The sequence below is a fragment of the Oncorhynchus gorbuscha genome, linkage group LG26 (genome assembly GCF_021184085.1).
Source record: "Oncorhynchus gorbuscha isolate QuinsamMale2020 ecotype Even-year linkage group LG26, OgorEven_v1.0, whole genome shotgun sequence".
In the NCBI taxonomy this organism is placed as follows: Eukaryota; Metazoa; Chordata; class Actinopteri; order Salmoniformes; family Salmonidae; genus Oncorhynchus; species Oncorhynchus gorbuscha.
Window position 1 is genome coordinate 43,953,360 of NC_060198.1, and position 25,096 is coordinate 43,978,455.

General features: G+C 44.8%; 2 protein-coding genes across 3 annotated transcripts; both read left to right on the forward strand.

Annotated features, from left to right (window-relative positions):
* Positions 1-450: 450 nt before the first annotated feature.
* On the forward strand, positions 451-19,799 carry LOC124015466 (nucleus accumbens-associated protein 1-like). Of its 2 annotated transcripts, none has more exons than XM_046330663.1 (8): positions 451-632; positions 8,317-8,469; positions 8,838-9,095; positions 11,655-12,276; positions 12,449-12,619; positions 14,260-14,365; positions 16,825-16,922; positions 17,106-19,799. In XM_046330663.1, the coding sequence occupies exons 2-8, from the start codon at positions 8,344-8,346 to the stop codon at positions 17,396-17,398; spliced, it is 1,674 nt and encodes a 557-aa protein (XP_046186619.1). In that variant the 5' UTR covers positions 451-632; positions 8,317-8,343; the 3' UTR covers positions 17,399-19,799. The 2 variants fall into 2 exon arrangements, with proteins under 2 accessions (XP_046186619.1, XP_046186620.1); XM_046330664.1 differs by lacking the exon at positions 451-632 and adding an exon at positions 1,167-1,808.
* Positions 19,800-23,193: 3,394 nt separating this feature from the next.
* On the forward strand, positions 23,194-24,672 carry LOC124015698 (immediate early response gene 2 protein-like). The gene has a single exon (XM_046331102.1). The coding sequence runs from the start codon at positions 23,355-23,357 to the stop codon at positions 23,922-23,924; it is 570 nt and encodes a 189-aa protein (XP_046187058.1). The 5' UTR covers positions 23,194-23,354; the 3' UTR covers positions 23,925-24,672.
* The last annotated feature ends 424 nt before the right edge of the window (positions 24,673-25,096 follow it).

The following is a 25,096-nucleotide window of genomic DNA, read 5'->3' on the forward strand; positions in this document are numbered from 1 at the left end:
AGCCAGTGACTTTTTAAAGTGTAGGTGGCCTGAATATACAACTATTACAAAAAAAAACACATATATTCCCCATGAAATAGCCCACATAGGCTATAGAGCAGGTCCAACTCAGCCATGCAATTGTAGAACTCAAGGCTCCATCTCTCTCTAAGCAAAATGTGTTTTTATTTGATTCCCCGTACCCGTTATTTGCAGGCATGATTATTTATTATTTGCACGCACTGGGTTCACCTAAATTAATGTAGTCTAGACACAAGCGCACGCACACACACAACTTACTTTCCCATTTCTATCTCACACACAGCACAGGGAGAAGGGAGAGAGGCGGTTTCTGCACGCTGCTGTGCCAATGCGCAAACACATCACGCCGTGGGATAGGTCTCTCCAAATTGAGGCTGTGCTTGAGACGATCATGCGATTGAATGATGAGCGCGTCATGCTTGTCTTTCTGTTCTGCGCGATCCGTGACTCGGAGCTCCGCAATCCCCTGGGACACTGTTCCGCCCTCGATAGTTCTGCGATCGGCGTCTCGCCATTGCTCACAACGAATGGCTGCCTGTAGCAAGATATTGCGGGGAGAGGGCTATCGAATCCTCCATTGAAACGCTTTGGATCAGTTTCCCAGCTAAGGGGTGAGTATCTGCTGGAGAATGAGGATGTCTGTTGGGGTCGTACGAGGATGCTGGGGCGGTGGGCTACGACACCGGGGCTAGACCTGTGTCCCTAGTTGGCACCGCGGTTTGGGGCAGATATCAGATGGGTTCGGAATGTTTCGTGGGGGTAAAACTATTGTTTTGGGAAAGGTGTGCGATGGGGGATGGGTTGGTAAGAAGATGGCTCCATCACAAACTTTAAACACCTCACCGGTTTGTGACTTCCGAGCCCCACATGCCTTTGTGGCTACTTTCTCCTCGGCATATGATTGAAAACTTTTTACAGTGCACGATTACATATTTTTATGTACCGTCAATTGTAAGAATTTACGTGAGCTAAACGATTAAAATAATTGTAAGTTTCAGAGACAAATATTTTGATCATCTATTACATTGGTGAGAAGTGGTTAAATATATGTCTTGTCTACCGACTTGAAACACCCCTGTTCTGTGCCGCCCTGGTTCCGTCTGGCTCGCCCTCAGCTGCTGCGTGTCCTGAGATGACCTGTTGATGTCGGTAAAATGGAGTATAGCAGTGGGAGTTATTTCCCCATCCCCAAAATATTTAAATAAATAGGATTTGGAATCGATAGCTGACACCGTGGGACAACTGTCAACCTCATCGATAGAGTTTGTGACAATCTGTTGTTTTTAATTCGTGGGTAATCGCGGAAGCAGCGGATACTGTGCGGTTGTCTGAGTGCATGAGGTGGATGGTGCGCTGGGGCGAACCCAAAATATTTTAGCAGTGCTATGTTAGCTTGCTAGTTTAGCTAGCTTAGCTAGTCCTGACAGGCACCCGATTCACAGGCCTGCGGATGGGATGCGTATATTGCAATGAAAGACGGGACTAAAAGCGAAAGATGTGGACCTTTTCAAACTGATTAAAGTTCGTTATTATATCCGTATACTTTTTTTGACAGCTGGCAAACGCCGTGGCGCTCCTGGATCGCGTGTTGCTGCAGTCACTGCCATTCTCTGTCGCCCCCCGGCCCGTGCCAGTGGAGCACTCCGAGCGGGCGGACTGGCACACGGCGCGGCGGTCACCTCCGTACACAGACAGCTATCGCCGCGGTTTGATCTTGTATCCTGGTCAAAACGCAACTCGCTGGAGATACAATTTATAGCTAGTAACAGCTAGCTATCACTTAAGAGGTTTGCTTTGAACTGTTTAATTTAATTGGTATTTAATGAATGTGGTTCGGGAACAGTTTTCGATGTGATCAATTTGCATGCTACTCGAATTCATTGAAACGACGAAAAATGCATTTCAATGATGGTCAGTAGCCCTTCAATAAGAAAAGTAAACATTGAATTGATAGTTGCATTGTGTGTTGGCAACATTCCAGTGTTTTACTTGCTATATTGTATTTACTTTGCCACCATGGCCTTTTTTTTTGCCTTTACCTCCTTTCTCACCTCATTTGCTCACATTGTATATATACTTGTTTATACTGTATTATTGACTGTATGTTTGTTTTACAACGACACAGAGTTACACATGGAGTATCTGTCGAATTGCTTTGCTTTATCTTGGCCAGTTCGCAATTGTAAATGAGAACTTGTTTACAAGTAAGGCAATCTAAATTAATTTAGCAGTTGGTGTTTTCAGACTATCGTCTAGGAGTGTGGATAAACTGGAAAATATTTTTTACTTTCTATAAGATCACAAATACGTCGGCCCTTGGTCCATCACAACATCACATAAGCTGTGGCTGCATTTTAAATGCTTGCAAAACATTCTTGAGGCTCCTGTGAAAAGACTGGCACTTATGTTGACACTGTGTGACCTAGTTCTGTGACTGACTCCACTGCCTGGTATGAGTGTGAGGGTGAACTGGACTTCTCCTCCTCTGCCCTCTAACCTGGCTGCTGTGCCTGACATGAGCCCTTTGCTGGGCACAGCCCTTGTTCAGGCCCCTCTCCTACCCTCCTTGGTCGCTCTCTCAGTGCAAACTCCACAAACACACCCAGGCTTTATTCTATTCTGTGTGTGTGTCCTGCCAAACTGTGAACAAGCAGTATTGTTTAGTGTGTGTGTGTGAATGTGTGTGTGTTTGTTTGCGTTGGTGTGTGTGAGTGCACATCTGTGTTTTTGCGAGAGGGCCTAAGAGAGAGGGATAGAGACAAAGACGGTGTTTCTTTTACCAGTGTGGCTGGCTGGATCCCAAAGCCAGGCTTATATGTTGGGCTACTTACTTCACCTTTAATATGTTAGTCAGACTTCTTGTGAATCTTGTGTTTCACTAGGTGAGAAGATTCTAACGGTCTGTTAATGCTGCCACATAGTATCCACCCCGTCAATGGTGTGTGTGTGTGTGTGTGTGTGTGTGTGTGTGTGTGTGTGTGTGTGTGTGTGTGTGTGTGTGTGTGTGTGTGTAGTCTATAAGCAGGTGACTGCGTGTGACTGCGTGTGGGTGCATAGATGCATGCTAGAACATGCATGTGTAATGGATGCAATAATAGCCTATAGCATCAGTTAGCGAATCGGATGCTTTTATGAAAAGTGACTAGTGACAGTGACACATTTAGTATGGGTGGCCCCCTGCCCGTGTTATGGGGTAAGCTGAGGTGGATGTCTGGGCTGTTTATGGTTGTTATGGGGTTAGCTGAGGTGGATGTCTGGGCTGTTTATGGTTGTTATGGGGTAAGCTGAGGTGGATGTCTGGGCTGTTTATGGTTGTTATGGGGTAAGCTGAGGTGGATGTCTGGGCTGTTTATGGTTGTTAGCTGGGGTGGATGTCTGTGCTGTTTATGGTTGTTATGGGGTAAGCTGAGGTGGATGTCTGGGCTGTTTATGGTTGTTATGGGGTTAGCTGAGGTGGATGTCTGTGCTGTTTATGGTTGTTATGGGGTAAGCTGTCTGTGCTGTTTATGGTTGTTATGGGGTTAGCTGAGGTGGATGTCTGTGCTGTTTATGGTTGTTATGGGGTTAGCTGAGGTGGATGTCTGTGCTGTTTATGGTTGTTTTGGGGTTAGCTGAGGTGGATGTCTGTGCTGTTTATGGTTGTTATGGGGTTAGCTGAGGTGGATGTCTGTGCTGTTTATGGTTGTTATGGGGTAAGCTGTCTGTGCTGTTTATGGTGGATGTCTGTGCTGTTTATGGTTGTTATGGGGTAAGGTGGATGTCTGTGCTGTTTATGGTGTTTTGATGTCTGTGCTGTTTATGGTTGTTATGGGGTTGGAGTTGAGGTGGGGTTAGCTGAGGTGGATGTCTGGGCTGTTTATGGTTGTTTTGGGGTTAGCTGAGGTGGATGTCTGTGCTGTTTATGGTTGTTATGGGGTAAGCTGAGGTGGATGTCTGTGCTGTTTATGGTTGTTATGGGGTAAGCTGAGGTGGATGTCTGTGCTGTTTATGGTTGTTATGGGGTTAGCTGTCTGTGCTGTTTATGGTTGTTATGGGGTTAGCTGAGGTGGATGTCTGTGCTGTTTATGGTTGTTTTGGGGTTAGCTGAGGTGGATGTCTGTGCTGTTTATGGTTGTTATGGGGTAAGCTGAGGTGGATGTCTGGGCTGTTTATGGTTGTTATGGGGTTAGCTGAGGTGGATGTCTGTGCTGTTTATGGTTGTTTTGGTGTTAGCTGAGGTGGATGTCTGTGCTGTTTATGGTTGTTATGGGGTAAGCTGTCTGTGCTGTTTATGGTTGTTATGGGGTAAGCTGTCTGTGCTGTTTATGGTTGTTATGGGGTAAGCTGTCTGTGCTGTTTATGGTTGTTATGGGGTTAGCTGAGGTGGATGTCTGTGCTGTTTATGGTTGTTTTGGGGTTAGCTGAGGTGGATGTCTGGGCTGTTTATGGTTGTTATGGGGTAAGCTGAGGTGGATGTCTGGGCTGTTTATGGTTGTTATGGGGTAAGCTGTCTGTGCTGTTTATGGTTGTTATGGGGTAAGCTGAGGTGGATGTCTGGGCTGTTTATGGTTGTTATGGGGTTAGCTGAGGTGGATGTCTGTGCTGTTTATGGTTGTTTTGGGGTTAGCTGAGGTGGATGTCTGTGCTGTTTATGGTTGTTATGGGGTAAGCTGTCTGTGCTGTTTATGGTTGTTATGGGGTAAGCTGTCTGTGCTGTTTATGGTTGTTATGGGGTTAGCTGAGGTGGATGTCTGTGCTGTTTATGGTTGTTATGGGGTAAGCTGAGGTGGATGTCTGTGCTGTTTATGGTTGTTTTGGGGTTAGCTGAGGTGGATGTCTGTGCTGTTTATGGTTGTTATGGGGTATGGTTTTTTTGGGGTTAGCTGAGGTGGATGTCTGTGCTGTTTATGGTTGTTATGGGGTTAGCTGAGGTGGATGTCTGTGCTGTTTATGGTTGTTATGGGGTTAGCTGAGGTGGATGTCTGTGCTGTTTATGGTTGTTTTGGGGTTAGCTGAGGTGGATGTCTGTGCTGTTTATGGTTGTTATGGGGTTAGCTGAGGTGGATGTCTGTGCTGTTTATGGTTGTTATGGGGTAAGCTGAGGTGGATGTCTGTGCTGTTTATGGTTGTTATGGGGTTAGCTGAGGTGGATGTCTGTGCTGTTTATGGTTGTTATGGGGTAAGCTGAGGTGGATGTCTGTGCTGTTTATGGTTGTTATGGGGTAAGCTGTGCTGTTTATGGTTGTTATGTGCTGTTTATGGTTGTTATGGGGTTAGCTGAGGTGGATGTCTGTGCTGTTTATGGTTGTTATGGGGTAAGCTGTCTGTGCTGTTTATGGTTGTTATGGGGTTAGCTGTTTATGGTTGTTATGGGGTTAGCTGTGGATGTCTGTTTATGGTTGTTATGGGGTTAGCTGAGGTGGATGTCTGTGCTGTTTATGGTTGTTATGGGGTTAGCTGAGGTGGATGTCTGTGCTGTTTATGGTTGTTATGGGGTAAGCTGAGGTGGATGTCTGTGCTGTTTATGGTTGTTATGGGGTAAGCTGTCGGTGCTGTTTATGGTTGTTATGGGGTTAGCTGAGGTGGATGTCTGTGCTGTTTATGGTTGTTATGGGGTAAGCTGTCTGTGCTGTTTATGGTTGTTATGGGGTTAGCTGTCTGTGCTGTTTATGGTTGTTATGGGGTTAGCTGAGGTGGATGTCTGTGCTGTTTATGGTTGTTTTGGGGTTAGCTGAGGTGGATGTCTGTGCTGTTTATGGTTGTTATGGGGTAAGCTGTCTGTGCTGTTTATGGTTGTTATGGGGTAAGCTGAGGTGGATGTCTGTGCTGTTTATGGTTGTTATGGGGTAAGCTGAGGTGGATGTCTGTGCTGTTTATGGTTGTTATGGGGTTAGCTGAGGTGGATGTCTGTGCTGTTTATGGTTGTTGTGCTGTTTATGGTTGTTATGGGGTAAGCTGAGGTGGATGTCTGTGCTGTTTATGGTTGTTATGGGGTAAGCTGTCTGTGCTGTTTATGGTTGTTATGGGGTAAGCTGAGGTGGATGTCTGTGCTGTTTATGGTTGTTATGGGGTAAGCTGAGGTGGATGTCTGTGCTGTTTATGGTTGTTATGGGGTAAGCTGAGGTGGATGTCTGTGCTGAGCTTCAGAGATAGTGGGAGGGGAGAGGAGGCGCTTACACTGAACCTTTTAAGGGTGCATCTTAATAGTTCAGAGTTGCTCACTGTCTGTCTCCTCCTCTTCATCCACACACACACCATTCTATATGATGTTGTCGAGAGGAATGACAGACCTTTCATTTCTATTGACTTTAGAGCATAGGCCTATGAAATATTAGAGGGCTGCAGGTTGTTGTATGCTTGAGAGAATAGGTTATGTGCAATTCAAACAAACCCACATTGTAGTACTGTAGGAGTAGGATATTTACACAGATGTAAACACACATTGTAGTACTGTAGGAGTAGGATATTTACACAGATGTAAACACACATTGTAGTACTGTAGGAGTAGGATATTTACACAGATGTAAACACACATTGTAGTACTGTAGGAGTAGGATATTTACACAGATGTAAACACACATTGTAGTACTGTAGGAGTAGGATATTTACACAGATGTAAACACACATTGTAGTACTGTAGGAGTAGGATATTTACACAGATGTAAACACACATTGTAGTACTGTAGGAGTAGGATATTTACACAGATGTAAACACACATTGTAGTACTGTAGGAGTAGGATATTTACACAGATGTAAACACACATTGTAGTACTGTAGGAGTAGGATATTTACACAGATGTAAACACACATTGTAGTACTGTAGGAGTAGGATATTTACACAGATGTAAACCCACATTTTACAATCAAATAACATCTCTGAATTGGTTTTAGACAGTTTTAGGCCTATATAAATAGCAGATAGAAGTGATATGCTTTCACTTTTCAGAATAAGACGTGTGTATGTGTGTATGGGCATTGACATTTGCTACATATGGAAAAGTAGGCTTTTGAAATATTATTTTAAGGGTCTCCTTTCTGCTCAAAACACACTGTAAAATGGTTTACTTTGTCTGAATGAATGTGTTAGGTTCACTTCAGTTGCTTCCAAATGGGTATCATCACTAAACATGTTTTGTCCATTGGAGGGTGCTGTCTGTTAGTGTTAAGGCCACTGATGAGCTGATAGGATTTCCTCTCCGTATGATGGGTGCTATGGTTGGGCTTTATTTTACAGCCCTCTATTTACCTGGTGTCCTTAGAAATGATATGGTAATAGTAGTTAAATTACTTGATAATTAGGCCCTCCTTCTTAGTGGTTTCTCATTGATTGTAACATGCACCACTAGTACCATGTTACTTGTTATAGTGAACAAAAATATGAGCTCAACAATTTCAAAGATTTTACAGAGTTACAGTTTATATAAGGAAATCAGTCAATTGAAATAAATTCATTAGGTCCTAATCTATGGATTTCACATGACTGGGCAGAGGTGCAACCATGGGTGCGCCTTGGAGGGCATTGGCCCACCCACTGGGGAGCCAGGCCCAGCCAATCAGTTTTTCCCCACAAAATGGCTTTATTACACACAGAAAGACTCCTCAGTTTCATCAGCTGTCCAGGTGGCTGGTCTCAGACAATCCCGCAGGTAAAGAAGCCAGATGTGGAGGTCCTGGGCTGGCATGGTTACATGTGGTCTGCGGTTGTAAGGCTGGTTGGACGTACTGCTAAATTCTCTGAAAGGACGTTGGAGACCGCTTATGGTAGAGAAATTAACATTCAATTATCTGGCAACAGCTCTGGTCGACATTCCTGTATTCAACATGCCAATTTCCCACTCCCTCCAAACTTGAGACATCTGTGGCATTGTGTTGTGTGACAAAACTGCACATTTTAAATGGCCTTTTATTGTCCCCAGCACAAGGTGCAATTGTGTAATGGTCATGCTGTTTAATCAGCTTCTTGATATGCCACACCTGTCAGGTGAATGGATTATCTTGGCAAAGGAGAAATTCCCACTAAGAGACATACAAAAATTATGCACAACATTTGAGAGAAATAAGCTCTTTGTAAGTATGGAACATTCCTGGGATCTTTTATTTCAGCTCATGAAACATGGGACCAACACTTTACATGTTACATTTATATTGTTGTTCATTGTACCAATGGTGCCGGAATCCATGATATAGGTTAAGTACAGGGCATTACTGTTTGTTGCTTCATTAGGTTGGGGACAAACGGGTCAGCCTCATGCAAAAGGGAACTGATTTAATTGGCTCTTTTAAAATATGTTTCTGATATCTCTCTCTCCCTCCAGACCCTGTGGTGGTGTGCGTAGCGCACCATGGCCCAGACCCTTCAGATGGCGATTCCTAACTTTGGCAACAACGTCCTGGAGTGTCTGAACGAGCAGCGTCTCCAGGGGCTCTACTGCGATGTCTCCGTGGTCGTCAAGGGACACGCCTTCAAGGTGGGATATTACTGTGTGAATTACGTAGATTGTGTACTATAATGTACATTTAGTTTTTTAGTGTTCTGATGTGCAAGACCCATTATTTATCTATCGGTCTATCCCGGCGGTAACGGATTGATTTTTATGACTTTATTATCCCGTTGCCCTTCATGACTTGCCATTATTGGTCAACATTTATTGATGTTAGAAAAATAACAGAGAAAATCGAATCACTGAATCAGAATCTGAATGATCAGAATCATGACATTTTGCACCTCCCAAAAGATCATCCACACAGTTTTAAAATAAATGCATCGTTCAAACAAAGGAAACATTCCTTATATAGCTCTATAGAATCTTCTTACTCCTCCCTCCTTCTCCTCCAGGCTCACCGTGCCGTGCTTGCGGCCAGCAGCTCTTACTTCCGGGACCTGTTCAGCACTGGGGGAGGCAGCGGCTCCAAGACCCCCACAGTGGTGGAGCTCCCCCCGGCCGTCCAGCCCCAGAGCTTCCAGCAGATCCTGGCCTTCTGCTACACAGGCCGCCTCAGCATGACAGTGGGAGACCAGTTCCTCCTCATGTACACCGCAGGCTTCCTGCAGATCCAGCAGATCATGGAGAAGGGCACAGAGTTCTTCCTCAAGGTAATAATACATGGGTTTTATATAGCCTTTTTAACAACCCAAGCATGTTTAAAGGAAAACTCCACCCAAAAACAATATTTTGGTATTTGTTTCATTAGTCCATTGTTGATATAGTCCCAAAATGTTTTGCATGTCAGCAATCAACTTTTCAAGATATATAACTTTAAAAATACAGAAATACAGACTTTATGATGCATTTTGCATCATGTGATACCGGCTGCAAAACATTTGACCAAAATATTGTTTTTGGGTGGAGTTTTCCTTTAAGGATAGGAGGCCTCCTTCAAAGGGGAGCCTTGTCCTGCATCACAATCACACACCGTGACCACAGGTTGTGCCGTTATGCTGTGCTCTTTATTCAGAGGTCTTAGAATAATACACACATACATACCAGGGTTTCTGTTAGCCTATAATAGATTGCTTTTGTCCGTATAAAAAAAATAATGCAGATAAATAACATTTGCGTCGGCCAACTGCTAGGGAGAAGAGAAAATCCAATTGCGAAATAATGCTTTTTAGGCTATTTATTGATGGAAATACATTTGACTGGTCATGCTTATCGGTAATCTGCATAATTTAGGTAATCTGCATAATTTAGTGGAAGTAAATTGGTACGTGTGTACAGTATATTTGTATGTACAGTATCTTAAAATACGAGGTCAAATTATTACGTCGGAGCTCTGGAAAGAGGCCTGATTTCCTGAGTTGGAATTCCGAGTTGGGTGACTGTTTAAAACTTTTTTCCCAGTCAGAGCTTGTTTTTTCTCAGTCAGAGCTTGTTTTTCCTCAGTCAGAGCTTGTTTTTCCTCAGTCAGAGCTTGTTTTTCCTCAGTCAGAGCTTGTTTTTCCTCAGTCAGAGCTTGTTTTTCCTCAGTCAGAGCTTGTTTTTCCTCAGTCAGAGCTTGTTTTTCCTCAGTCAGAGCTTGTTTTTTCCTCAGTCAGAGCTTGTTTTTTCCTCAGTCAGAGCTTGTTTTTTCCTCAGTCAGAGCTTGTTTTTTCCTCAGTCAGAGCTTGTTTTTTCCTCAGTCAGAGCTTGTTTTTTCCTCAGTCAGAGCTTGTTTTTTCCTCAGTCAGAGCTTGTTTTTTCCTCAGCCAGAGCTTGTTTTTTCCTCAGCCAGAGCTTGTTTTTTCCTCAGCCAGAGCTTGTTTTTTCCTCAGCCAGAGCTTGTTTTTTCCTCAGCCAGAGCTTGTTTTTTCCTCAGCCAGAGCTTGTTTTTTCCCCCAGTCAGAGCTTGTTTTTTCCCCCAGTCAGAGCTTGTTTTTTCCCTCAGTCAGAGCTTGTTTTTTCCCCCAGTCAGAGCTTGTTTTTTCCCTCAGTCAGAGCTTGTTTTTTCCCTCAGTCAGAGCTTGTTTTTTCCCTCAGTCAGAGCTTGTTTTTTCCCTCAGTCAGAGCTTGTTTTTTCCCTCAGTCAGAGCTTGTTTTTTCCCCAGTCAGAGCTTGTTTTTTCTCCCAGTCAGAGCTTGTTTTTTTCCCAGTCAGAGCTTGTTTTTTTCCCAGTTCCCAGTTGTCTTGAACGCACTGAAGTCAGAGATTTCTCAGTTGATTTGAACGCTGTGTCAAACGGCAACAGAAGGCAGGCTTCATCAGCGCGTCACACACCACTTTGCAATGAGCTGGAGGCAGTATGCATTTTGAAAACATATACTTAATTTTTTGAAACCTGAATGTTTTAATACACATTACGGCATGTCTTTTACGTTGCTTCAAAGTAGCCTATTAGATCTCCTCTCGTTCCAAATTTATAATGGATATTTTCATCTGTTACATGAAACCGCTCGCATGTGTAGTGCCCTTTTGATAATGGTGTTTTCCTGCTAATTGCGTTATGGAACGAACATTCGTGCATAGCCTACTGCCTTGTGCATAGTACTGCGCTTATAATGTGACAAAATAATAGTTTATCGACATTTTAAGCTAAACGTTGTGATCTGTTGCCTCAGACTCATTGCGTTTTATGTAGCTTAGGCCTACTGATGAATTTGGGCTCTATCGGCCCACAACTGGCCCAGAGTCTGTTTTGAAATAGGCTATTTATTCTCAACAAGCTGACCAATAGAATAGGTAGCCTAAACATTTCTACTAAAGTAGATTGACACCGGCTAGTGATTTTGCTGTTGGTTACTCATCTTGTTGGCGGAGGAAAAGTAAATGTGTTTGAAGTGCACATCAGAAGGACCGCACATCGTTGCATCCTCGACTTGCATGTTCTGTGAATATGAATGACCGTATTCTAAATGTGATTGCTGTCGTTCTGAGCCCCGTGGGTGGACGCCCTAATCACGCTATGCACCAAATGCAAATGTGTCCGGTAAATTTTCTCAAATGTCCGATAAATTAAAATGTTGCTGATCAAGTGTCCAGCGCCACATGTTCAGAAACCTTGATAGATTTTGAATGTGTTTAGCAGAACTGTACCAGGTGTTTCCAGAGCGACAGTACACTCAACTGAGAGTGAACAACCACTTATCACAATCATTGCAAGTATTTGCATATACAGTATATTTATATTTCCATAATAAACTATTGATAAATCTATTCTCTCCATATTCCTCCTCCAGGTTTCCTCGCCCAGCTGTGACTCCCAGGGCCTGCAAGCCGAGGAGGCCCCGCCCTCCGAACCCCAGAGCCCCGTCACTCAAACTGTTGCCGCGGGGACTGGCAGTCGCCCCGCCTCCTGCCTTACCCCCCTCCCCCTCGTAGCGCGGGTGAAGACAGAGCAGCAGGGCAACCAATCAGAAGCCTCGCCCTACTCGGTGGTGTGCACCCCTGTGGCCAAGCGCTTGTGGGAGGGCGGCAGCAGCCGAGACGGGGGTGGAGGGGGCTCAGGTGGAGGCGGATCCAGGAAGGCCGCCCGCTTTTCCCAGGAGTCCGTGCGAGGGAGTGCCATCCAGAGCTCGGGGGCGCTGGCACTGGCCATGGGGATGGGGGCCAGCGGGGCGGGGATAGGATCAGGGGTCGGGGGTCACGGCAGCGGGTCCAACGGGAGTGTGGTCTCCATGGGCAACGTGGCATCGGAGGGCGCCAGCCCGGGCACGATGAGCGCCTACACCAGTGACTCACCTATCAGTTACCATGACGAGGAGGAAGAGGAGGAGGTGACAGAGGAGCAGACAGAGGAGCAGTACAGGCAGATCTGTAACATGTACACCATGTACAGCATGCTCAACGTGGGCGCCGCAGGTACCGACGTGTGTGTGTGTGTGTGTGCGTGTGTGTGTGTGTGTGTAAAGGTCAGACCAGACAGATCTGTAACATGTACAGCATGCTCAACGTGGGCGCCGCAGGTACCTGTGTGTGTGTGTATATAAAGGTCAGACCAGGCAGATCTAACACGTCTTTCTCCCTCTGGTAGCTGGTGAGCGTGTGGAGGCCCTGCCGGACCACTCAGAGACCCGGGGTCGTATGCGGGGTCGCCAGGACCTGTCGTCTCTCCCCGCTGAGCTCATCACACAGATAGGCAACCGCTGCCACCCCAAACTATACGAGGAGGGGGACCCCGCAGAGAAACTAGAGCTTGTCTCAGGTCAGTGTGTGTTATGTGTGTGTGGATCCATTCTGTCATTTCAGAACTGGAGAAGGGTCAGAGAAGGGTCTAGGGACCGAAGTGGAATGTGGCCTTGTTAAAGATGTGCTATCTTTTAATTTGAACAGCAGGAAACTAATCCTGCAGCAACAGGAAATGTGAATTATTATGAGGATTATAATGAATGGACATGTTGTAGGGGTTGATAGATTTTTGGTTAGGGTGAATCAAGTCTGAAATGTTAAAATGGAAGCCTTTTTAAACCTTGAATACACTAGTTTGCATCTTCTCTGCAAAAACAGAGTGATCAAATGAAGATAGTACACCGCTTATACCCTGAGTGTAGAAAACGTTAAGAACACCTGCTCTTTCAATGACAGACTGACCAGCTATGATCCCTTATTGATGTCCCTTGTTAAATCCACTTCAATCAGTGTAGATGAAGGGGTGGAGACGGGTTGAACAAGTATTTTTAAGCCTTGAGACATAGATTGTGTATGTGAGCCATTCAGAGCATGAATGGGCAAGACAAAATATTTAAGTGCCTTTGAACAGGGTATGGTAGTAGGTGCCAGGGGCACCAGTTTGGGTCAAGAACTGCAACGCCGCTTGGTTTTTCACGCTCAACAGTTTCCTATCGAGAATGGTCCACCACCCAACGTGACTCAACTGAGAAGCATTGGAGTCAACATGGGATAGCATCCCTGTGGAACACGTTTGACCCCTTGTCCCGACAAATTGAGCAAAAGGGGGTTGCAACTCCATATTCGGGAAGGTGTTCATAATGTTTGGTACTCTTAGTGTATACTATAGTCTACTGTAGTAGTTGTCCTTACATGACTAGTGAAATGGGACGTGGCCTGGTTCTGCAGTACACAGAGTGGTCCTTACATGACTAGTGAAATGGGACGTGGCCTGGTTCTGCACTACACTGAGAGTGGTCCTTACATGACTAGTGAAATGGGACGTGGCCTGGTTCTGCACTACACTGAGAGTGGTCCTTACATGACTAGTGAAATGGGACGTGGCCTGGTTCTGCACTACACTGAGAGTGGTCCTTACATTACTAGTGAAATGGGATGTGGCCTGGTTCTGCACTACACTGAGAGTGGTCCTTACATGACTAGTGAAATGGGATGTGGCCTGGTTCTGCACTACACTGAGAGTGGTCCTTACTGTGAGGTGACTGTATGTAAGAGATGAGGCATGTGTCAGTGTGGTTAATATCAGCCACGTCGAGGCCTCTCTAGGAGCCTATGTTACGTTCCACTGCCACCTTGTCCTCAAATCAAATTGTATTTGTCACATACACGTGGTTAGAGTCCACGAGAGTACACTGTCGGTCTACATGTGGACTACAGTCAAGTATTCCCATCTGTTTGGCCTGCTGCTTGTTTGTTTATTATGCCGAGTCAGACCCAGGATGGGTGTTTGGGTCTATGTTTCAGTGTGTGTGTTCTTTGATATTGTGTGTGTAAACAGGACGTGTCTGTGTGTGTTTTACAGATGGTGTATGAGGGGTATATCCAAGTTTGTGTGTGTAGAATTTCAATAGGGTTAGTGTCTGGAGTAGTCCATGGTGACACTGTTCTGTGTGTTTTGTTTTTGTTGATGATTCTCACTAATGTGTGTGTCTGCAGGTACGTGTGTGTTCATATCTCGAGCCCAGCTGATGAACTGTCATGTGAGTGCAGGGACCAGGCACAAGGTGTTGCTCAGGAGGCTGCTGGCTGCCTTCTTCGACAGGTTAGTGTGTCTTTCTCTCTCTCAGACGTCTGACGTGTGTGTGGGTGTTTATACGTCTGACGTGTGTGGGTGTTTATACGTCTGACGTGTGGGTGGGTGTTTATACGTCTGACGTGTGGGTGGGTGTCTATACGTCTGACAAGTGTGTGGGTGTTTATACGTCTGACAAGTGTGTGGGTGTTTATACGTCTGACAAGTGTGTGGGTGTTTATACGTCTGACGTGTGGGTGGGTGTCTATACGTCTGACAAGTGTGTGGGTGTTTATACGTCTGACAAGTGTGTGGGTGTTTATACGTCTGACGTGTGTGTGGGTGTTTATACGTCTGACGTGTGTGTGGGTGTTTATACGTCTGACAAGTGTGGGTGGGTGTCTATACGTCTGACAAGTGTGGGTGGGTGTTTATACGTCTGACGTGTGTGTGGGTGTTTATACGTCTGACGTGTGTGTGGGTGTCTATACGTCTGACGTGTGGGTGGGTGTTTATACGTCTGACGTGTGGGTGGGTGTTTATACGTCTGACGTGTGTGTGGGTGTTTATACGTCTGACGTGTGTGGGTGTTTATACGTCTGACGTGTGGGTGGGTGTTTATACGTCTGACGTGTGGGTGGGTGTTTATACGTCTGACAAGTGTGTGTGTGTGTCTATACGTCTGACAAGTGTGTGTGTGTGTCTATACGTCTGACAAGTGTGTGTGTGTGTGTCTATACGTCTGACAAGTGTGTGTGTTTATACGTCTGACGAGTGTGTGGGTGTTTATACGTCTGACGAGTGTGTGGGTGTTTATACGTCTGACGTGTGGGTGGGTGTTTATACGTCTGACGTGTGGGTGGGTGTTTATACGTCTGACGTGTGGGTGTGTGTGTTTATACGTCTGACGTGTGGGTGGGTGTGTTTATACGTCTGACGTGTGGGTGGGTGTGTTTATACGTCTGACGTGTGGGTGGGTGTTTATACGTCTGACGTGTGGGTGGGTGTTTATACGTCTGACGTGTGGGTGGGTGTTTATACGTCTGACGTGTGGGTGGGTGTTTATACGTCTGACGTGTGGGTGGGTGTGTTTATACGTCTGACGTGTGGGTGGGTGTGTTTATACGTCTGACGTGTGGGTGGGTGTGTTTATACGTCTGACGTGTGGGTGGGTGTGTTTATACGTCTGACGTGTGGGTGGGTGTGTTTATACGTCTGACGTGTGGGTGGGTGTGTTTATACGTCTGACGTGTGGGTGGGTGTTTATACGTCTGACGTGTGGGTGGGTGTTTATACGTCTGACGTGTGGGTGGGTGTTTATACGTCTGACGTGTGGGTGGGTGTTTATACGTCTGACGTGTGGGTGGGTGTTTATACGTCTGACGTGTGGGTGGGTGTTTATACGTCTGACGTGTGGGTGGGTGTTTATACGTCTGACGTGTGGGTGGGTGTTTATACGTCTGACGTGTGGGTGGGTGTTTATACGTCTGACGTGTGGGTGGGTGTTGTGTGTTTATACGTCTGATACGTGTGGGTGGGTGTTTATACGTCTGACGTGTGGGTGGGTGTTTATACGTCTGACGTGTGTGTGGGTGTTTATACGTCTGACGAGTGTGTGGGTGTTTATACGTCTGACGAGTGTGTGGGTGTTTATACGTCTGACGAGTGTGTGTGTGTGTGTTTACGTCTGGACGAGTGTGTGTGTGTGTGTGTTTATGACGAGTGTGTGTGTGTGTGTGTGTTTATACGTCTGACGAGTGTGTGTGTGTGTGTGTGTTTATACGTCTGACGAGTGTGTGTGTGTGTGTGTTTATACGTCTGACGAGTGTGTGTGTGTGTGTGTGTTTATACGTCTGACGAGTGTGTGTGTGTGTGTGTGTGTTTATACGTCTGACGAGTGTGTGTGTGTGTGTGTGTGTTTATACGTCTGACGAGTGTGTGTGTGTGTGTGTTTATACGTCTGACGAGTGTGTGTGTGTGTGTGTGTGTTTATACGTCTGACGTGTGTGTGTGTGTGTGTTTATACGTCTGACGTGTGTGTGTGTGTGTTTATACGTCTGACGTGTGTGTGTGTGTTTATACGTCTGACGTGTGTGTGTGTGTGTTTATACGTCTGACGTGTGTGTGTGTGTGTGTTTATACGTCTGTGTGTGTGTGTGTGTGTGTGTGTGTGTGTGTGTGTGTTTATACGTCTGACGAGTGTGTGTGTGTGTGTTTATACGTCTGACGAGTGTGTGTGTGTGTGTTTATACGTCTGACGAGTGTGTGTGTGGGTGTTTATACGTCTGACGTGTGTGTGTGTGTGTGTGTGTGTGTGTGTGTGTGTGTGTGTGTGTGTGTGTGTGTGTGTGTGTGTGTGTGTGTGTGTGTGTGTGTGTGTGTGTGTGTGTGTGTGTGTGTGTGTGTGTGTGTGTGTGTGTGTGTTTGTGTTAACAGTTGATGGATGTCTGTATGTTTATAAAGGTATCATTATACTCTCTCTCTGTCAGGAATACTCTGGCTAACAGCTGTGGAACAGGAATCCGCTCCTCCACTAACGACCCCAGCCGCAAGCCCCTGGACAACAGAGTGTTGCACGCAGTCAAATGTGAGTGTTTCACTTAAACACAAGTGCCTTTTTGTTAGTACAAATGAACGGCTGATTTATGATTGGGCTCATCAATCCTAACTCTCTGGTCTTTTCCTCTTTTCTCTCTTATTCTCTCTCTATCCCCCTCCTTCCCTCCCTCATTCCTTCCTCCCCTCTCGTTCTCTCTCCTCCCTCCATCAGTCTACAGCCAGAACTTCGCCACGAGCTTCAAGGAGAGCGAGATGAACGCCATCGCGGCGGACATGTGCACCAACGCCCGCCGCGTCGTCCGCAAGAGCTGGATCCCCAAGCTGAAGCTGCTCATGGCCGAGGGCGACGCATACTCCGCCTTCCTCCCCGACGCCAAGATGGAGGCCGACGCCCTAGGGGCGGAGCCAACCTTTGAACCCAACACCCTGGAGGGTGCCGAGACGGGTGGCTCGTCTGGCGAGTCGCTGCAGGGGGTGGGAAGCGACGGAGGCACTTTGTTTTAGATGGGGAGGTGGAGTACAGAAGTGTTTAGAAGACGATGATGATGATGAATACCTATATTTCCCTGTACTCCTTTCTTCTCCTCTGGTGGTGTGGCCCATCCCCCTGACCCTTTGGCCTTTTCATCCTCCACCTCCGACATGTGACTCTGAAACGTTGCTAGGGGAAACAGGGGTTGTTACCAGGATGTTAACCAGGAAGTAATGCTTTAATTTTGAAAGCAAGAGTCCAAGCAATCGTAACTTCCAATATGGTTTCTGCTGTATAATAGTATGGGGTAGAGAAAGGGTGATGGGTTTGTGGGGATGCAGTATTTTTTTAAATTTAATTGTTTTGTTTTATTAACCAAATTCCTGCCTCTCCATATCAAAACACATTCCCCTGGTTTTGAATGTAGATGTCAGCAGCATTGCACAATGTCAGTCTGAAGGATTGTATCCCAACCTCTTGAGGAAAAAGAAACCGACAGAAAGATAACTACTCTATGGATATGAGAGAGACTGTAGTTTCCCTCTAGAATGAGAGAAAGAGAAAAGGGGAGAGAGGGAGCGATAGAAAGACCCCTAACCCACCAACCCCACACCCTTCTGTGACCAGAACAAAATGATTATGCCCTCAGTTTTAATGTACTATCTCTCTTCTTGTAGCTTTTCTGATCACAGCTCGTTTCTCTGTTTGTAACATGGATCCAGAGATGATGACTACAGGTGTACAACCTGTAATTGTAAAGAAATCCAAGGGGAACAGAAAAAGACGGTCATATTTTTTTGAATACGTATTTATACAACTGCTGTTGTGTACAGAGAGAAAGAGAGGGATTGGTTTTAAATCTGTTGTTTTATTGTATTTTGAACAGCTGTTTTTGCAAAGAAAGTCCTGCTCCGAAAAATAAGATTTAAAAGCAAATAAATAAAAGTGCTATTTTTGCATAAAAAATATGGTATTGATCAAGTGGCCAGAAAAATCTTAACGTAGGGCCTTTTGAGTTTTTTGTTTTGACAAACTATTGAACTGAAAAATCTGTTTTTAAGACAGAACTGGGCACTTTCTACCTGTGGCAATCCAATATAGCTTATTATCTTATTCTTGTCCTTTTTCTCTATGGAAATTGTCAAGGAAGCCTACCTAATTGGCTGTTCACAACGATGACTGACTATGTTATGCTTGCTAGCAACGTTACTATGCTAGCTAAACTGCTTACTCGGAAATCACGGCTAAATGTAAAAATGCACAGCTTGAATCAACTGGTGGACTGCTGCAACTATCGTGCTAGCTAGCTAACCCCTCCTCTGTTGGTTAGTGACTGGCTCCGAAGCAGACTACTGACATCATTACACCTCATGAGGTGGTGATTCAATGACCGGAAAACATTTGGAATAATGGAATGTGCCTTTTTTAATCAACATGGATATGCAGGGGTGGGTCCTGCTTATGTTGATGTTGGGAAGGAGGGAGTAGAATGGGGTTTAAAAGGGGGCAGGTCGTTCAGCTTGAGACAGAGTTGTAACACACACACACACGTGTTCCAAAGAGAGATGGGGTGAGGTCAGGGGGATTGGCATTCCTGTGGAGTAGGTTGGTGTGTTTTAAACAGTCTCATATATGTGCGAGAGCAAGCATTTGTTCATTTCTTGAATGTGACTGAAAAGTATATTTTGTTCCTGTGCGATTGATGTGTGTGAGTGCGCTTTACGTGGATGTGCGTATGTGTGAGTGCGCTTTAGGTGGGTGTGTGTGAGTGTCCTCCACCTGGTAGTCTTTTGGATTGGTTTAAGACTCCCTCTGCTGGGACACTTGTCTTTGTGAACGATGACCTACACCATCTTCCATACACCTTTGCAATCCTAAAGATGTGAGACACCTTCAGATAGAAAAGTGATGTATAGAGCGGACACAATTCACTTTTCTCCATACGGCAGAGAAGCAGGTCCACTCTATGCATGACATTTCTGTCCTGATTGCTGTTGTTTCTCTCACGCTTGGTAAATCCAAGATGGACAATGGTGGATATGTTAAAGGGGAGGTGAAGCACCTTTTTAAATGGGATGAACCCATGTTTCCTGCACCTTTGATAAAAGGTTTTGATGTGTGTTGTGGAGAATCAATCCAAGGGTCATGCAAAGGCATGGCCTTGTTCAAATACTTTTAAGTGGCATCCTTCCTCCCTTTCCTTGATGTAAGCACTTCAGGGACGGGACTAAAGGAAGGGTGCATTTAGAGAGTATTGGAACATAGCCTGCGTCTCAGATCTGTGGATGTGGGATGCACTGGGATGACTCCAGTTGTAAATATTGGGACCATTGAGTTGACTTTCTTTCTACGTTCGTCTAGCGATTTCCTATGTAGGGTGATTGTAACCGGGTGATTGTGTAACAGTGTGGAAGCGATGAAAGAGGACTTTTTTTTAAATATATTTTTTATTTTTTACTTGGTCTTGCGTGTTGTCGAGACGTCATGGAGACTGGTGTGTGTGTGAGCTCCCAGCATGCATTTGGCCTACTGGTCAGAGGAGGAGGATGATGGTTGCTTTGGTCTTAAAGTACTGGCCTAATGTGCTACTGAGTTGGTGTGACTGAAGGGAGGGAGAGAGGTGTCATGGCTGTAGACTGTCCATCAGAATGTTAATTTTTAGTATGTTTTTTTTTTTTTTTTTTCTTGTATTGCTAATGTTTTCTTTTTTTCTTTAAAGAAACGTGTACTGTAAAGACCTTAAAGAAATGCTACTAATTGAAGGTGGTGAATGATTTACCTACTTCTTGCTGAAGAAAAAATTGAAAAGGAAAGAAAGATAACTGTACGATAGCTAGAATTGAAAAGGAAAGAAAGATAACTGTACGATAGCTAGACAGAGCACCGATAGCTAGACAGAGCACCGATAGCTAGACAGAGCACCGATAGCTAGACAGAGCACCGATAGCTAGACAGAGCACCGATAGCTAGACAGAGCACCGATAGCTAGACAGAGCACCGATAGCTAGACAGAGCACCGATAGCTAGACAGAGAACTGTATATTTTTTTCATTGTTTGTTTGTGATGAGGGTTCCATGAGAGGTTCTTCCAGGAGGGGTGATGGGAAGACTAGGGCACTGTACTGTCTCTTGTCTATTGGGGGGAATGCTTTTTGGGGAGATGGGTGGGTAGTAGTGGGTGTGTGGTGCTATAGAGGTCTGAATTACAAACTTTGCACCTGTTATTGAACCTATACACCAGGGTCTGATTTCACCCTGCTGAACAGATCCCATGATATTATGGACAAGGTCAGATCCAGTCTTATTCACCATCCTGCTGTTCACATGTGGTACTGGAGCTACCACCAGATGACAGTATTTCCCCCACAGACCATAGTCAATGACTGAGTTGGTTACTAAGTGATCAAAGTTCAGTTTTGTGTGTTTTGGAGAGGGTTACTTCTCTCAGCTTTGAAGCACAAGACTAAAGGAACAGAAAGGAATGTTTGTTTGTGTGGGACAGGACAGTTCAAGCTGATCCATCCTCCATCCCTACAGGTAGATGTCCCTCCTCCCCCAACACACACATCTCAAGAGGATGGACAAACAAAGACAGTATCCAGTGTGGTGTATATAGGCTTGGAGAAGGACCTTTTTTCACATATACATATATAAATATGAATATATGTATAGATATATACTGTATATTATACATAGAGGCACTAAAGTTTAATTGTTAGTCGTGCACTCTCGGCATGAGGTATATACCCACAAACGGCTTATTGAAACCAGTGCAGTAGCATCCCCAATGTTTCTGCCCCTGCTCCTTGCCCTCTGTGACCCTGTAGCGCCAGTGCTCATTCTGTTCTCATTGTTTTCCAAGTGCCAATGACTTTGTGAAACCCCTTAACTGTGACCCAATATTATTCAAGGTAATTGCACATTAACTACTGTAAAGAAAAATCACGAAGATAAATGTCAACATGGATTTAAAAAAAACTATCTTAATAAAAGGTTTGTAACAAATGATTTGTGACCTTGCTCCTTTTTCCCCAAATATTTGTACCACTGACAAGATTGACTTGTAAATTATAGGTTTGCTCCCTGCTGTAATTAGACATGATCAAAGGTCTGTTCACTCTATTGTGGTGATTTTGGCAATAATGAATATGGACAATTTTAAAGTGAGAGCACCAAATGGAATGTGGGCAAGGGAGTGCATAGTAAGTGAATCAAATCACAGCTCATCAAATGAATGCTTCTTGGTTCCATTTGGACCTTGACTTAGAAATGATGCATACAACTTATATTGGCCAGGGACATATTGAACCAAAGAGTCCAGATGGAGGATAGGACAGGAAATACTAGAGGTGTGATTTTGGATTGATGGAATACAAAAGAGTCTCTAAATTACAATAACACAGTCTGAATGAGTCTTTCTGTATTAATAGAACAAGTCTTTCTGTATTAATAGAACAAGTCTTTCTGTATTAATAGAACAAGGCATAGGTCTGTCATTGTCATGGATGAACAAATATGAAACTGCACCATTATATTTCAGTGTTTGGTTTACCTTTCATGTAATATAAAGTATTAGATCTTGAAGAAACCATGTAAAAGTCACGCAAAAAAATATATATTTCACCTTTTATTTAACCAGGTTGAGAACAAGTTGTGAAATGAATGAAAGCTTGCTGGGGGAGAAAGTTTTCTTTGCCAATCCAGAGACAGTTGACTGATAGTTTGATTAGCACTGAGCACGTGCATGGCTTGCTTGTTCCTTTCATCAATGTCAGATTTCCAGCAGCATCATTGCTGCCAGATGTGCATCCCAAAATAGATGAGTTCAATTGACCCCAAAACGCGCCACCACTGGATTAAGCGCGCTCCCGATGCCCATATTTGGGCTCAGGGAAGCAGAGCGTACAGTCTTGACAACACCAAATAAGGAGATGTGTTCTGACGCAATCCCTAATGGTTCGCACTTTATATGGCCAATGGAAGCGAGGGTCTCCTAGGCGTCATGGGTTTTCCACGGCAGTGCGCTCGCCTCGGTTACCCGTCGGATGTACTTTTTTGGGCATCTGTTGATAACCCCTCTGAAAAACAGCCTCCGTGGGAGTAATGTTCTAGTAATGTGAAGCAAGAAAAACATGAAGATTCAAGTGTAATTTATCAACATAGCCTTTCCAAGAAGAAAATCATTATATAATGTCTTTGATTGTCTTTGATTGGTGGTCTTGACCTGATACCAGTAGCTAAATATAAGGCCATTGAGGCATGGCTGTTATTCTTTTAGCCATATCATTTTTTGTTCAAAGGATTCATTTAAAAAGTTGGAACAGTCTCAAATGCATTTAAACATTTTTTAACCTTTAATTAGCCTAGAGGCTAATCTATTTTGCAAGAGAGACATGTTCAAGAAAGCAGCAGTCCACTTACACAAGAAAACGAAATGCAATGCCCTTCCACTTAATAATAGATGCCACACACAGCCTAGTGATGGTAAGACAATGCAACAACTAAATGGCACTGATATTTTATGAATTTCATGGGTTTCTCAGTTTCTGTTTTTTCATTAGCCTAGTGTACAGTGACCTGTTGACAGTAGTCAGATTTGCATTCATATTCGGTTGTTCAAATTACACAATTATGCAAACAAATGTGGTACAAATAAACACAGCCTCATACAAATAAACACAGCCTCAACACAACCTACACATGTGTCTGATCATAAATAGTAGTCTAAATATAGTGTAGGAGGCTACTACATGTTATCCGCAGCTCTTGTGGGGCTTTTGGCATAGGAGGAGCTCAGGGAAGAATTTACACCTCTCGGATGACAGCGAGCCACTGACGTCAGCGAGGATATAATAAAGCGGCTGTACAGGCACGTTCGTGTCTGTGAAGTTTGGAGAATCTAGGCCCTAGCGGTAAAGGAAGGTCCAAAGTTGAGGCAATCAAATTAAAGAGTCTCTAAACGTCTTAAAATCAATAATAAGCGACAACATGGAGGTCAGCGCTGAGGCCAAGAGGATTATGGTCCACGCTCTAGGCAAGCTATACAGCTCGCGCGCCCAGCGCGGGGGCCACCGTCTCCACCGGAGCCTGCTGCTCACGCTCTTAATGCAGTCCGCCCGGGATATCTACCACGCATCGCAGGCCAGTTGTGAAACCACGAAAGCAGCAGAGCCGATCCAGCAAGAGTCGCCGATGGCGGAAACAACTGGAGATCGTTTGGAGAGGGAGGTTTCCTCGTCTCTGTCTGGACTACCCGCGACCCCCCAGCCCCAGGAGATTGCAGTATCCTCCGAGGACGAAACGATCTCACACCCGCTGCACTGCAGTGTAACAGCAGGTAGAGAAGACAAGGAGAACCGGGGCCCGTCGAGGCCTGACCGTAACGCCAGGAAGAGACTGGGCAAGGCGGCCACGGAGCCCGACTTCCTCCCCTGCAAGAAAGCGAAAATGGAGCAAGGGAGAAATACCGTCATACCGAGCTCTGTGAACTGCCACCGTGTCGGTGGGGACTCCTTGGCTACACTGGTGCCCATGTTAAGAGCAATTGCAGCGTTTTGAAGGGACAATGAAGAGTTTGCTTTGATTTGGGTTCATAAATACAATTTTGTGACGGAGCAGGAGGAATGCGTTATGGGCAAACTATCCGGGTATGAGCCGGGTAGAGAGACAGGAGGCCGCATATGCGTTCAGACACTATAGAACGCTGTTGTCTCTAATGTTGGAAACGGGGCTGTCACGGGAACTCAGTGGAGATTTCTCCGAAAATTGGAGCTTGTTTTGTGAAAGAGGTGGCTGATTTGTTACGGTAAAAGAGTTCATGCTCTCCCGCTGTGACTTTCCCTGCTGGCTGTGCGCCAAAAGAGGGAGATGGAAGAACATTGTTTGGTCTAATACTTTCTAGGGCTGGGCCTGGTCGAAAAGGACTGAATACTATACACAGCACAAGCCTAAACCGACTGAATAGTGCTGGTTACAAGGACTTTTATAGCCTACACGTGCGCCATGATCCTGGAAATACTAGACCAACCTATTGCTATTAATCACTGCTGTGGGTCCGAGTAATCCAAACATTTGACCTATTACATAAATTGATCCATTAAATGTTCTGAATGTTCTACCGTATGATACATTCACATGTATATTTTGTTAATTTGAAATTGTACGTTAATTGGAACTTTTGTGGAACTTTTCTTCCATAGGAACCAAAATGAATTGTATCGACACTGGTAACCAAAACTGTGAAACAAACCATTCCAATGACACTACCTCAGTTTTATTTATTAAAACGTTTTATAATGAGCTTCAACCTTTTCTTGTTTCCTTTTAACTTGTTGTAGTCTTGTGGAAACTTCATCATGATATGGGTGCTCACTGGGCACACACTGGTTGAATCAACGTTGTTTCCACTCCATTTCAACCCCCCAAAAATCTGTTTTAACGTGGAAGACTGATTGGATTTTTTTATACACAACGTTTAACTTAAATCCTGATGACATGGTCACATTTTTGTTGAATTCACGTTAGTTGACAACTCAACCAAACGTAAATAAAAAATGAACGTTAAGCTGACATCTGTACCCAGTGGTTGGGCGGATATGGGTGTGGTGTCCGCGTGACTAAAGAAACAAGGGAAGTAAGAATATTGCCCCATGGAGCGTGTGGGGAGGAAACAGCAATGGGTGTGATGAGTCGGAAGCACGCTGTGTCATAGCTATTCTCTCTCTCTCTCT